Source organism: Colossoma macropomum, unplaced genomic scaffold, assembly GCF_904425465.1.
Source record: "Colossoma macropomum unplaced genomic scaffold, Colossoma_macropomum, whole genome shotgun sequence".
NCBI lineage: Eukaryota > Metazoa > Chordata > Actinopteri > Characiformes > Serrasalmidae > Colossoma > Colossoma macropomum.
In genome coordinates this window covers 6751656-6766402 of record NW_023494790.1, presented here as the reverse complement: position 1 = coordinate 6766402, position 14747 = coordinate 6751656, and the positions used below count along the sequence as shown (strand labels likewise).

General features: G+C 40.3%; 1 protein-coding gene across 1 annotated transcript in view; it reads left to right on the top strand.

Annotated features, from left to right (window-relative positions):
- The window catches only part of rgs7b (regulator of G protein signaling 7b), a 173416-nt gene that overhangs the window by 113373 nt on the left and 45296 nt on the right, over window positions 1-14747 (top strand). Inside the window, 1 exon segment of the mRNA XM_036571991.1 lies at window positions 9717-9823. Within this exon segment, the coding sequence (XP_036427884.1) occupies window positions 9717-9823 (107 nt within the window).

The window sequence follows — 14747 nt, the reverse complement described above, 5'->3', positions numbered from 1 at the left end:
ATTCTCAGCACTGCAGTAACACTGACATGGTGGTGGTGTGTTAGTGTGTGTTGCACTGGTCTGAGTGGATCCGACACTGCTGGAGTTTTTAAACACCTCAGTGTCACTACTGGACTGAGAAAAGTCCACTAACCAAAAATATCTGGCCAACAGCGTCCTGTGACTGCTGATGAAGGACTAGAGGATGACCAGCTCATCTGCTGCTGCACAGTTTGTGTTGGTCATCCTCTAGTCCTTCATCAGTGGTCACAGGACGCTGTTTGCTGGATATTTTTGGTTGGTGGACCCTTAGATGTCATAGACTGATTACACATTCTCACTTGTAGCTTATTGTAACATGTTCATTATTGTTCCCAGATGTTTCTCATCAGTGTGTGTGTGTGTGTGTGTGTGTGAGAGTGTGTTTATATAGTCCTTTGTTTCCTTTTGTCCCTTGTGCGCTCCCGTTGTATTTACTCCTGCTTTGTGCTTTTGTTTTCCCTGCTAGTTTGTCCTGTGTCGTCTTTATGGATTCCACTGTGCTGTGTTTCATCCTGTTTTTTTAAAACCTGTTGCTCTAATAAGGTCTACTGTCACAAATCTCCTGCCTCCTTACCTCCTTACCGGCTACTCTGGCATTACAAAAGTGCAGATTGTTGACTTAATTTTACATAAATTGTATTTACTTATTTATTTACATGTACAAATACAAAAAAAATGAAGTCAAGAAAAGAATAGAGAGACAGAGAAGGACAACATCAGAGAGAGAGCAAGAGAGTGAGTGAGAGAGAGAGAGAGAGAGAGAGAGAATGAGAAAAGGACGGAGAGATTGAAAAGGGCAATGTTCTGTTTAGTGTTCTCTTCTTATCACTCTTTCTTTCTCTGTGTCTTACACCCTCACATATAATGAATGAGAGTGGACTGTGTGTTAATGAGCTCCGTCAATATCACTGCAGGTGAGACTCTCATCAATAACTGCAATCCCCTCTACCTCTGATTACACCTCCTTCACTCTGTCTCTGCTCCTTTATCTGTCTGTACTAAAGCTCAAATTATATAATCTTTTGGGGCTCATAACAATTTTAGGAAGCTACAAATTCAGATAACCAATAATATCAGGCAATATAATTTAATATTCATGTTTTAGACTTTAATTTTATACTTCAATAGTTTAAAGAGCTTTACTGACTGATATGATGGTCAACTATCAATTATCATACTTCTTAAACAATTTTACAGTGTTAAAAATGTATTGTATTATTTTTTGTTAGTTTTCTTAATAAAAGAGAAGTTTTTTTGTAATTATGTTATTCTCCTGCTAAAGGTTAGGTTTGGATGCACTTTATATTTGTAATACTTATCATGATAGTGTGATATTGAGCTGCACAGTGACACATGCCTGATCATAAGGAGATTGAGAGTTCGAATCCTAGTGGTGCCATGACCAAAAACAGGGGGTAATTATGTGTGCATTATCAGCTATATTGTCGTCAGATCCTGTTACCACAGTGGGATGCTAATATCTGCAGGGCCCTAGTCTATACATCCTACTCTTGTATCCGTCTGTCTGCTTGCTATCTACCTATCTTAGGGTGTTTTCACATATAGCTCTTTTTAAATTAACCAAACTGAGTTCTGTTAAAGGGAGCCTGAAAGGGAACCATCTGCAAATGACCTCAGTTCTTTTTGCGTTCACAATGTAAATGAACTATAAAGAGGACTCTGGTCCTTTGAGATCTCAGACCACTTCTTGTTCAGACCACAACTCCATTAGAACTCAGACCCCTTTCATACCACTTTAGGGTGTGCGCAGCGTTCGCAAAGTGGGCCGCATTCACTAAAAATCTCACCTTTCAGGTGGTGAGAGGAGCCATCAGACACACCTGCTGCTCTCCTATAGACCACACTGAAACGATTGGCTGAAGTGCATTGTGCAAAATTGTAAAAATGACCCTGCGTGTCTGCCGCGGTGGGCTCTGTTTTCGGCTATGCTCCTCACTGAGCTCCACCCGGCGAAAATAAGCATCTGCAATGAAGTTTATTTGAAATATCATCAGTGAATTTCATTCATTCAATGTTCGGTGAGAAAGCAGCTAAAACTTGTGTGCCCAGCATTTATCCTTAGTAGAACCTTATAAATGAACCTTATAAATTATCTCAGTTTGGTTTGTTATGGGGGCCGTTTAGAGGGGTCTGAGTTTGTTTGACGTGTTCACATTTGCAAAAGAAACCATTGGTCTAGTCCACTGTGCTGAAATGGTCCAAGTGTGAAAACACCCTTAGATGCCTGAAAGGGCCTGAAATCAAAGCCCAAATCCAACCTGTACCCACAACTTTGAGACCCGACCTGACCGGGCCTACCTGATACTTTTAATTGGCCACTGGCTCTGGGTGTAGGCTGGTTTTCCCTATAACAAAAATAAATGGAATTTTTGAAAGTTGCCAGTGGCCAGTTTAATAGTAGATTTACTTTAATGCAATTTCATTTAAATGTTAGCTTGCTGTTAGCATTGATGTAGCAATGTTCATGTTTAGACTTCTTAACAACCTTGTAATTCAGAAGATCCAGTGGAAAAACATACACAGGACAAAAGGTTTGAAATCGTTTTGCATTCAGGTTTGCAGTCTGTTTGTTAACCACAGGGTGTGATAGCAGCAGTTTTTGAAAATCTCATTCATTTTTGTCATAAACAAATCAAGCTTAGACCCAGAGTTCCTAATGTGGGCATGATGCCAACTACAGAAAAATGCACAACTTCAGAGATCTATTAAAACATACAGCTTGCATAATCTCCATAGAAAAGCGCTGGCCAGTAGAATGGAGCTCTCTGAATCAGCTGTACCTGAGCCTTAGGTTACCATGCCCAATACCAAGCGTGTGCTGGAGGGGTGTAAAGCCCCCCAGGATTGGGCTGTGGAGCAGTGGAACTGTGTTCTCTGGGGTGATCCAGAACTAATCATCAACCAACATCAGTACCTGACCTCACTAATGCTCTTATGGCTGAATGCAATCAAATTCTCACAGCAATGTTCCAGAATCTATGTAAGATTTGTAAAATCTAAAAATGTGGGTAGGTGAAAGGTAAATAAATAAATTAATTAATAAGACTGGCTAATCAGAGGCCTTGTTTATGACCCCTCCATGAAACACTAAGTCCACCGGAGTGCCTTGAATCGCAATAACACTCTTATTGTAGATCTCAAAGGAAGGGAATCCTACTGCAGAAAGGGCACACTTTCATTTCGGAAAGATGTTCTTTCTTCAGGTCTTCAGAGCAAAAAATTCCTGCTCTGTGCCTCAGGACCTACTGCCCTGCACAGTTTAATATTTTCACTGCCAATTCAAAGCTCTGCTCTGATGTTTGGCCTGTGAGCTGAATCAGGTACATTAGAGCAGGAACATCATGAATCTCTGAGGAGCAGAGGGTCATCAGAAGTGGTGTAGAGAAAAACGTTGAAAAGAGAAGAACAGAGAAGAAGAAAGAGGCCATCTAGAGACCTATTGACAGGTTCGGGTTTTGCACGTGTGACCTTTTTTTCTTTCTGCAAAACAAGACTGCACACACAACAACAACCTTTCATCAAATTCAGATCATAATAAAATATCTCCTCTTCGGCTTACAAACACAAATGAGCCATCGATTACTCCATTTGTTTCAATGAGCTACAAGCTAGAAATAATTATACCCTAGTTAGGTCCAGACTTGCGGTGTGATTGGCAGAGAGGCATTCTGTAAATGCCAATATGGATGATGGCTCTTCAGTCACAACTCTTTAAGGTCCATTCCCATTTTTTGCTTGAAATCTTTCCCTATGAAATGGGACCCTCAAATAAAAAAGAACATTACTTCATTAACAGCTACTAGCGCTGCTCTGTAGGCGACACTGCCAGTCTGCAGTGACAGCAGAGGAGGGTAAAGTTCAGCTCCTCACTGCTGGGCTTTAGTTATATTTAGGGAATCATATGCCTTCAAAGAGGGGGGATGTGATAATTATTTATTATCGCCCACCCCTAATTCTTCAGTGATATGAAGCTGAAGTCAGTTATTCACCAGCTTCTTGTTAGAATTTTCCTGTTCCACCTTAAATGAACCTTAGCCAACTGTGTCTGAACACATTGGAATTAGACCTCCGCATTTAACCCATCCATGCAGTGAAACACCACATACACACTAGTGAACACACACAAACACACTAGGGGGCAGTCAGCACACTTGCCCGGAGCGGTGGGCAGCCCTATCCACGGCGCCCGGGGAGCAGTTGGGGGTTAGGTGTCCTGCTCAAGGGCACTTCAGTCACATACTGTCAGCTGAGGTGATCCAACCGGTGACCTTCCGGTCACAAGGCTGGTTCCCTAACCTCCAGCCCATGACTGCCCTCTGAATGGAGCAGCAGTTAAATTCTGGCACATCAGGCTTCAGAACTGTTGGACTATTTAAGGTGGAATGGGAAAGTTAGCTAGCTACCGAGACATTAGCATACTAGTAGCGATTTTTTTATGCTTATTATGAAGAAAAGGACCATAATACATTGAAATGACATTAAATGAAGAGAAATTAATGTTTATGGTAAGTTTTTAACTGCTTACTTACATTTGTGGTTTCTTTGGTCTCTTTTGCAGCCATCTTGCCAGTTTTTCTTTTTTCCTCATAACACTCTGTTTGGAGTGAGCCTCTGAAAAACCTTTTGGTTTTGGAGGACCACGTAGCCCTAACACTTCGCCCTACCCCTCTATCTCAACAAAAATCGGGACACCGTACCTTACGAAGGGCTAAGTGGTAGGGGCAAGGGGTGAAATGGGATCAGGCCTAAGAATGCTTGCTCCTTATTCCCCTCTGTTTAACTAAGCAATGACCACCAGCAGCTAATAAGTGATTGATTATCCAAATACTTTTTACATAACCATTGGTAAAATAATTCTTGAAATTCACAAGTAAATTGTATGTTACGTCAGACAGAAAAAGTCCCAGTGTATACCTCATCTCAGTGTCTGAGTTACAGCTGAATCAATGCTGTGGCTGTTTCGTTTGGCTTCCTTTCCTCCCATCAGACAGTCTGGGGTTTTGTCTGTAAATGTGGCCAAAAGCCCCTGTATTGATGGGAAAGGGACACGCATGAAACAAAGCATGCCTTTTGGCAAAAACGAGAGAACGTGCCCGTTCTTCTGCCGTCACACCTCAAAATACTATCTGAAACTCTACGCTGTACATGGCTAGTGTGATATTTTGAGATCTTTATGGAGCTCGCTCTGTGCAGAGGGGCCCAGTCATGCTGGAACAGAAAAGGGGCTTCCCCAAACTGCTGCCATGAAGTTAGAAGCGTATAATTGCCTAAAATGTCTTTGTAAATTGTAGTTCTCCTGGTATCCGCCAAACCCAGATTGATCCACCAGACTGTCACATAGTGAGGCATGATTCATCACTCCAGAGAACGTGTCCACTGATCCAGAGTCCAGTGGCGTGCCTAACGCCACTCCATCAATGCTTGGCATTGCACATAGTGATAATAGGCTTGTGTCAGCCATAGAAACCCATTTCATGAAGCTCCCAGCACCCAGTTCATGAGATGATGTTACTTCTAGAGGCATTTTGGAACTCTGTAGCAAGTGATGCATCAGAGGATGGGTGATTTTTACATGCAATCAGCACAGAGAGGATGTTTTGTTTACTTGTTAAGTGCTTCAACCAAGCAATAACTTTTAATGATGGGATGCTGTGAATGTCACAAACCTTTAAATCCAGAGGCTGTATCTTGCCCCAGAAGGCTCCGTCACAGTGAGCAAAGTAGGCACTGCTAAAATGCATGTTCCTATACAACTTCTGTAGCTTTTATATATAATAAATAACATATTTTATAAGAATATATATTTCATTCATATTCAATTTTTATATACTACAGTACACCAGTGCAAGTATTTCACAGCATCTCAATAAAACAATAAATGTAAATTTGCAATATGTGTTTGTTATAGCCAACGCTAACTGCAGCTTTTTTTTTTAGAAACACTGCACCACTCAAGAATGTGTTTGGTTTCAGCGTCGCTCCAAAAGTGTTTTGCTGCGTCATCGCTGCTTACTTATTTCCAGTACCGCAGTCTGTTTTCGCACATGTGCAGGCTGGCAAATCCGAAAGAAATCAGAGTAAGAGTTCACATGCACTGAGAAACCTGACTACTGAGCTAAAATCCAGCTCTGTTTATCAGATTCATTAGTCAGATTTCTAGACCTTACGGCAATCTAAAATATTGAAGTATGCTGTTCGCATGATTATTTGAATAATCAGATAACTGCAGAAATCCGATTATGATCGGATTATTAAGTGCATGGAAACGCACTCAATGTTTTATTTTGATATTTAGTTATTCGCCAGTTGTATTGTCACGGTGTTATTGTTAAACAGTGTTGTACTTTTGTAGGAAGCAACACATGCAAGTTATTTCACTTTGCACACATGGCAATAGTGAGTTTTGACTTCTGGACAAAATGGACAAGGTACAGAAGGAAATGAGGTCTGAGGAAATTTTCTCAGGAGATGCTTCGGTCCTTCATGTGGACAGAGAGGCCTGTGTTTGCTTGTTTGTATGCATTTTTTATTTTTGTTTTGTCTCATGGTGAGATGTGATAAGGTCCCCCTGCTGCTGTGTGTCATGAGTAGCCTGTTGCCATGGTTACTGTGTTGTCATTTCCCTCTAGCACACTTACAGAGGGGTCAGATGTCACATTCTAAATGACATCACACTCCTGTTTACACAACGCTGTCAGGGTCAACAGGGGTTTCAGTGTTTTTGGAGCATTTGTGTCAATGCTGGATATTACAGCACTGCGGGAAAGATTCAGGCCTGCCAAGGGAGCGGTTTGAAGCAATTTATCTGGATAATAAGTGTGTGCAGAACAACAGAATAAGTACAAATAAACATAAACACAGTTTTACTATACAACCAAAGTGTAATCATGAAATTACATATTTGATTACTCAGTGAATTTGCATATGATTTACATTCTGTATTGTCAGGTTCAAATCTGCATTAGTGTTCACAACAAACTTACCATCAAATCGTAATAAAATATCTCCTCTTTGACTCACAAACACAAATGTTCAATGTTCTGAATTTAAATGTTTGATAACATTTTCTCAGAATGGCTGATTGGCTACATTTGGGCTAAATATTTAATACTATCCTTAATTTATTAAGCCCTTCACAAGTGATAAAGGAGGGAGAGACTACACAAGGACTGAGAAAGACATAGAATAGAATAGACAGATGATGTGTTTGAAATGAATTAAAGGAGAGCATTTCCTGCAGCAGGTTATATTCACAGTGAAACTGGACCACTATATGATAAACTAACATCAGACATTGGAAAAGACATCATGTTGTTTGCGTGGCTTGATTTTAAGAGCAGTTCTAAGTCCCTGTAGATTAAATGTGGCTGCATTCATTCCAAGATAAAGACAGTTATAAAAGAGAGATTAAGGAGGAGAGAGGGGAGGGAGCAAGGGAGCGAGGGAGCGAGAGAGAGAGAGAGAGAAAATGTTGGGGTAAATGGAGAATGAGAGAGGAAAACAGAAGAGACAGTGAGACAGACAGGCAGAGAGAGGGAGAGAAAAAGCAGAGAGCAAGAGAAAGAAACTGAAGAGAGAGAGAGAAAGGCAATAGTAAGAAAGATGAGGCTTAGAAAGAGGGAGAAAGAAAATAGAAAAGATGGAGAGAGAGAGGACAGAGTGAAAACATAAAGGACAGGGAAAAAAGAGAATGAGAGAGAGAAGACAGAAAAAAAGAGAGGGTTTTGAGAGAGAAAGAGAGAGAAAGGATTGAGATATAAAATGAAAGGAAGAGAAAGAGAGAGAGGGAAGAAAGAGAGAGGAATTGAGAGATAAACAAAACGAAAGAGAGGAAGATAGAGGCAGGAGTAAGAAATGTGAGAGAAAGATAGCAAGGGTTAGGAAAGAGACAGACAGATTTAAAGAAAGAGGGAGAGGGTGAGAAAGAGAGAGAGACAGGGTGTGAGATAGAGGGGGAGAGAGAGAGAGAGAGGGAGGTGAAAAAGAGAGAGAAAGAAAGAGAGAGGGAGGGAGGGTGGAGGGAGAGAGAGAAAGATGATGATGGAGAGAGAGAGAGAGAGAGAAAGAGAGAAAGAGAGAGAAACTCACTGCCTGGTCTGAAATCTCTCCAACTCTTCTACTGGAGTGTATGTAGAGTTCACCCCCCACCACCACCTCCACTCTTTCATCTCTGAGAGAGCATGATCAAAGTCAGATGCTGTTAAATAAAGTGTGTGTGTGCGGTACAGAAGTGATCTCTCTTGAGGTCTGTTTCACCTGGCTTTTGTGTGTGTGTGTGTGTGTGTGTGTGTGTGTATACAGTAGGGCTGAACGATTTAGGGAAAATATCTAATTGTGATTTTTCTGATCAATATTGCGATTGCAATGTAAATATGAATATTTTCTATAAATTGAGTCCCAGGCCTTTTTTGCCAGCATGTCAAGAAGATCAGCATGTGAATTTTAATGGACTTGAGGTGTGAGTGTGCAAGCGTGGCAGTTTCACAAGCTAAAAAAAAAGACTTAAATTTCCCAGACAAACATGAAGGTCACTTCTAGCCTTCATAACTTCATAACAGTTTAAGCTACAGACATGATACACATATCAGACCATTCAGCAGACCCGGCCCTTACTAGCTAGCATGATCGAGCTGTGACATCAGCATCAGTTATCCTGCTTGGAAAATCCTGATATTATTGCTCTGTTTTTTGGCTTTCGTACTCCAACAAAGGGTTAAAACGGCAACATGATTCACATATCAGATCACTCAGCAGACTCTGCCCTCACCATCCAGAGTGATTTCATCCACCTGTGACCGTCCATCAGCCAGAAATCCAGCTCCAAAATCACCCAAAACCCACTCGCTACTGTTATATTACATCTTGTGCTTTTAGCCTTCATATTACACCAAAGGGTTAAAAATAGTGACATGATTTACTCACCGGGACACAATACAGCACAAACACACAGCCGGATCACTGTAGAACCTGCTATTAGCTCTCTGCTTTAACCTTCGCATGGCAACAAAAGGGTTAAAAGTCTAATCCTATGTATCCACTCGCAACTTCATTACACCAAATTCTATCATTGCTAAGAGGAGCGCTGACAGATCTGCTTTGTGCATAGTACTTTATCGTGATAAATCACACTGGTTTGTATAGTTAATCGCAATTTATCACATTTGTCTGAATCAAATGTGATGCTAAAGAAAGATTTGAATTTAATTTAAAAGCATGCATTTACTTGTTGTCTGAGTGGTCAAGTTAAGCTTCATCAGAATGTATTTATTACTTTCAGAAATTCAATAACATCATTGTCATAGTGTGAACAACAAGAACTGAATATGTAAATCACATTATTTCTACACACTTTCTATTTTCATCACTGACATCCAGTGACAGCAACAGTGGCAGCATGTTCCAAACACCATGGTTTCCATGTTGAAACAGGAGTGTGCTCTGTAGAGGACCCGTTAATTACTTACACTTAAGCAGTGCCATTTGATCAGCGGTGCCCACTCTTTTACATACAACTGTGTATGTTGTGTGTGTGTGTGTGTGTATGTGTGTGTGTGTGTGTGTGTGTGTGTGTGTGTGTGTGTGTCTGTGTGTAGGAAAGAAATGTTTCATTATTTACCAGTGATTTCATGACCGTCATCAGTACATTTTTTTTTTTGTGTGTGTTTCCTTTACAGTTGAGGCTCTTCACCTGGGAACATTGATGGCTGCTCACGGCTACTTCTTCCCCATCTCAGATCACGTGCTCACACTGAAGGACGATGGAACATTTTACAGGTTTCAGGTAAAGCCATTCATTCATGCATTCACTCACTCACTCACTCACTTACTTAACCAGCAGTTTTTACTAAAATGAACTAAAGTTTAACACGAGATATTTCAATTACTACCAAAATTTAAATACTACACTTTTTAAAAAGTTTTTTTTATTAAAGAAAATGGTTCTATATAGACTGCGATGGACTGGCGACCTGTCCAGGGTGTATCCTGCCTTCCGCCCAAAGACAGCTGGGATAGGCTCCAGCACCCCACCGCGACCCAGAAGGATAAGCGGTTTAGATGATGGATGGATGGATGGTTCTATATAGAACCATGAACACTCAAAGAACCCTTTGCATGATTAAATGGCCCGTTGCATCTTAATAGGGCTCTGCAGATCAATGAAGAATGCCTTATAGATGGTTCTATATAGAACCCTTTTTGAAAAGGGTTCCATATAGCACCAAAAAGGGTTCTTTTGTTCTTACAAGCAAAGGATGCTTTTTTGGTACTATATATAACCCTTTTTGCTAAGAGTGAACAGCAGCTGTTTTAGCTTTTATTTCCTATTTTTCTTGATCTCAGGAATTTAGTTTACGCATGTGAAAATTCAATTTCAACTAATATTAATTAGTTGTTATTATTAATTAGGAATATCAGGAACTTGATTTGCACAAATATCAACTAGAAAAAAATTTTACTTGTAAGATATGAATTTTCACTAGTGAAAAATCCATTTTCATGTGTAAATTGTAAATTTTATTGGATTTGTATTTTAAAAGCTGACACCACTTGCAGTAAAATCAATTCAAACAATTAGAATCACAACATGTCAAATTACTCTTTACTTATTTGCTAAACCAAACTTCCCACACACAGGAGAGAGATTCGCCAAACAGTGGGCCTCATTCACCAATATCTTCTTAATTTTTTTCTTAAATTTGTTCTTGAGAAACGTCTTAAGAAAAAGTCTATGTCAGATTCATGACATGTTCTTAAAGTGGACTATTCACACCTTTGTGCTCTTGACTGTATGTAGATTCAGTTCTGACCTAAGAACAAATCCCAAACAGGAAAACGCTGGTGAATGTCAGAATGTTCTTGAAAACTGCATAAGTGGGTTTTAAGAAGACATTTCTTCTTTGGAACGGTTGGTGAATGAGGCCCATTGAATTTTATGCTGGAAGAAGAGACGTTTTTAAATACAATGGCACTTAAATCTTCATCTAAAACCCTCCTCTGTTCTTCTACAACAGCAGTTAGAAGGTTTATCATGATGTTCTGTCCAAACAGATCAAAATGTGTCATTAGAATATAGTAGTTAATCAGATGAGTGTGTGTGTGTGTGTGTGTGTGATGTGTTGCATGTGTGACAGGACATTGTAGAAAATATTATTTAAACCATTTCAGGTTCTTTCTCCCATCAGAGTGGTTCAGTTGTCATTTTTTGCGGGACTGTGTTGGGTTATGAATCAATACCACCATATTTAAATGAGATAATAACACGGCCACACCTCACATCACGCAAGTGATAAGACGTGCTGCTAATCAGCAAACATGATACCGCCACACTATTTGCTCTTACTGTCAATGTAAATCTGCTGCTGCTGCATTTTGTGAATCTGATTTTTCCCATATATATATATATATATATATGTGTGTGTGTGTGTGTGTGTGTATATATATATATATATATATATATATATATATATATATATATATATATATCAGCAAATAAACAAAATTTGTGCACTAATATTTGCAGAAATGTACCATATTTAAGGTTGTTCCCTGCAGAAGATTTAACTTATTTCAATGAAAACGAGTAATTTGACCATATTCAGACTTGTGCACACACGTGCGTCCACTCGGTGACCACTTCATAACCTCATCCCATCTTTCATGTAGGTCCTCTATATATATAGACAGGTGACTGAATTAATGTGTGGAGAAACATGAGAACAGATGCTTTCAGACAGATGTACTGCATGATTACACATTTAACATTCTACTATCCTCTGTGGCATGTTGACAAATGCTGAGCAGGACAAGTTGACCTCAGGTTTGGAGTGGATGGCAGGCGCTTCAGTGACAAACAGAGTTGGTTACTTTGAGAATGTATTCCGTTACAGATTACTGATTAATAATGTAATCTTTTAGATAAGGATAAAGTAACATATTGATTACTTTCTGTTACTTTTGGATTACTTGTCTTTAATTAAAGACGTATAATTAAATAAAGAAAAGAGAAAAAATAATTTAAAACAACTTTTTTACAAGAATTTAATTTAAAACATGACAAACTCAAAGACTGCATGCATGTTTTATGAAACAGAACAATAGATTATAGGTGTCTAAACACCAACTGATGTGCCAAAAGCCATGGAATAGCAGTATGTAAATTGATTATAAAGTGGCGTTACCTCGGGGGACGGCTTGGAAATGTCCACATCTGTATAAGTTGTGAGGTGTTATCTTGTGAGTGAGGTTGAATACTGGTCAGCTTGCTCATTGTAAAGCGACATGAATTATCCGTGTTGATAAGGCTCGATAGAGGGCGCCAGACGGGTGGGACATTCCATTTCCAAAGTTGTGCAGGCATTTAAACGTTCCTCGATCCACAGTGTCATGTGTGTACAGGGAATACATCTTAGAAGGCATTATCACCCACAGTGGACAGCGCAGTGGCCGCCCACGGGTGCCTAATTATGGTGACCGGCGGCGTCTGGCTAGAATTATCCGTGCGAACAGACAAGTGACTCTGGCAGAAATCAGAACCATATTCAATGCATGAGGCCACACATGCATATCCCACAGGTCAGTGCAATGTTCTTTAGCTTTCATGGGATGTGGGAGCAGAAGACCCACCAGAGTGCCTCTGTTAACACCACGACACCGGACACAGCGCCTCACCTGAGCTCGTGAGGTCGCTAACTGGACCCTAGAGGACTGGCAACATGTGTCATGGTCCGATGAGTCATGGTACCAGTTGTTTCGGGCTGATGGTAGGGTTTGTGTGTGGCACAGACCCCATGAAGCCAGGGACCCCGGTTGTCAACAAGGCACTGTGCAAGCTGGTGGTGCATATCCGCCTAAACACGTCATTGACCGGTGAGCAGTATGTTTCACTGCTGTCCAGAATTGGTTTGAGGACTATTCTGGAGGGTTCCAATGAACGGTGTGGCCTGTATGTTCACTCAACATGAGCCCATTTGAGCATTTATGGGATGTGGTGGACCCACCTGAGATCCTGCACCTACAAATACCACGAAATTGGGTGGCTATCCAGACGGCACAGCTCGACATCCCTCCAGACGTCTTCCTTTCACTTGTGGAAATGATACTACGTCAAGTTGCTGCACTTCGCTAGGCTAGAGGGGGTCCTACACTAGAGTAGTTTCCTGTCCCATTACTTTTGGCACGTCATTGTATTGTGCCTCACAGAAACAGCCACTGAGCTCATTTATAGCAAAATGACCAAATCTAAGTGGAGTAATTTCAACCATAAAGACAAATTTGTACAACAGTATATTTCGTTTAAGTCTAGACATGAACACTCAAACTTTGAAGTTCAGAAATCCAGCTTTGCTGCCCAGGAAAAAAAAATGATTTTAACAGGAAAATTACATAAAAAAATCAGTACACTGAAACTAAAAGCTCTTAGACTAAAACACAGGGAAACAATTAATCACTGTAGAATGATTTCATACACTGGATCAAATGCAGCATAGTTAAAAACCCTACTGCTCTCCTGGGACTCTTATTTTGGGATTCGTCATCAACAATAATCATAAAAAGAGGCCATGCGACAAACTCAGACCGGCCACCATTTGTGTTGTGTCTGCTGAAAGGCTGTACTGGCTCATCGCTCTACAGCCTGTTTAATTCTAAGGCATAAAGGGATGTTGGAGAAATGGTCATGTACAACAAATTAGGACTGTTTATGGATTAGGACTGTTCTTAAACCTGTTTTTAAACCCTGTTAGGACAAATTAGGACTGTTTATGGATTAGGACTGTTCTTAAACCTGTTTTTAAACCCTGTTAGGACAAATTAGGACTGTTTATGGATTAGGACTGTTCTTAAACCTGTTTTTAAACCCTGTTAGAACAAATTAGGACTGTTTTTTTTAAACCTACACAAATGTTATAAATGGATGTCAAGGTTACGAATAACATGCAAGACAAATGTAGGATGTGGGTCCTTTATTAAACGTAGACATTGTTCTGGTTGTAACAACACTGATGATTGCTGATGATTGATGTGGTCATCACACACATCTCGATCACACACCTCTGTGTCTCACTCTGAGCAATGCACGGATGCATTTTCATTCATTTTTTGTCAGAGCCTGTCCCGTTCAGCTGAGATTAGAGCTTGCTGCCTGTCTGCTCAATTAATACTGTGATTATTTCCTTTTAGTTTATGAGAAAGACGTCTGGGATTATTGATGACCGAAGTCATTATCATTGTCTAGTAAAGGTGTTGGCTAAAACGGCAGACAAAACCAAATCTACAAAAACTTTGATTTAACCTTTAGCTGTTTACTGTATGTCCAAAAGTTTGTAGACACCTGCTCTTCTAGCGTTTCTTCTGAAATGAAGGGTATTAATAGGGAGTTTGTCCCCCTTTGCTGCAGTAACAGCCTCTACTCTTCTGGGAAGGGTTTACACTAGATGCTGGAACATTGCGGTGAGGATTTGATTGCATTCAGCCACAAGAGCATTAATTAGGTCAGGTACTGATGTTGGATGGTCAGTTCTGGATCACTCCAACTCATCCCAAAGGTACTGGATGGACTCCATCATTCCAGAGAGTGCAGTTCCACAATGATGGGGGCTTTATACCCCTCTGACGTTAATGCTTGGCATCGGGCATGGTGACCTTAGGCTCATGTGCGTCTACTCCAGAGCATCCCATTATATTAGTCAATGCTTTTCTATGGAGAT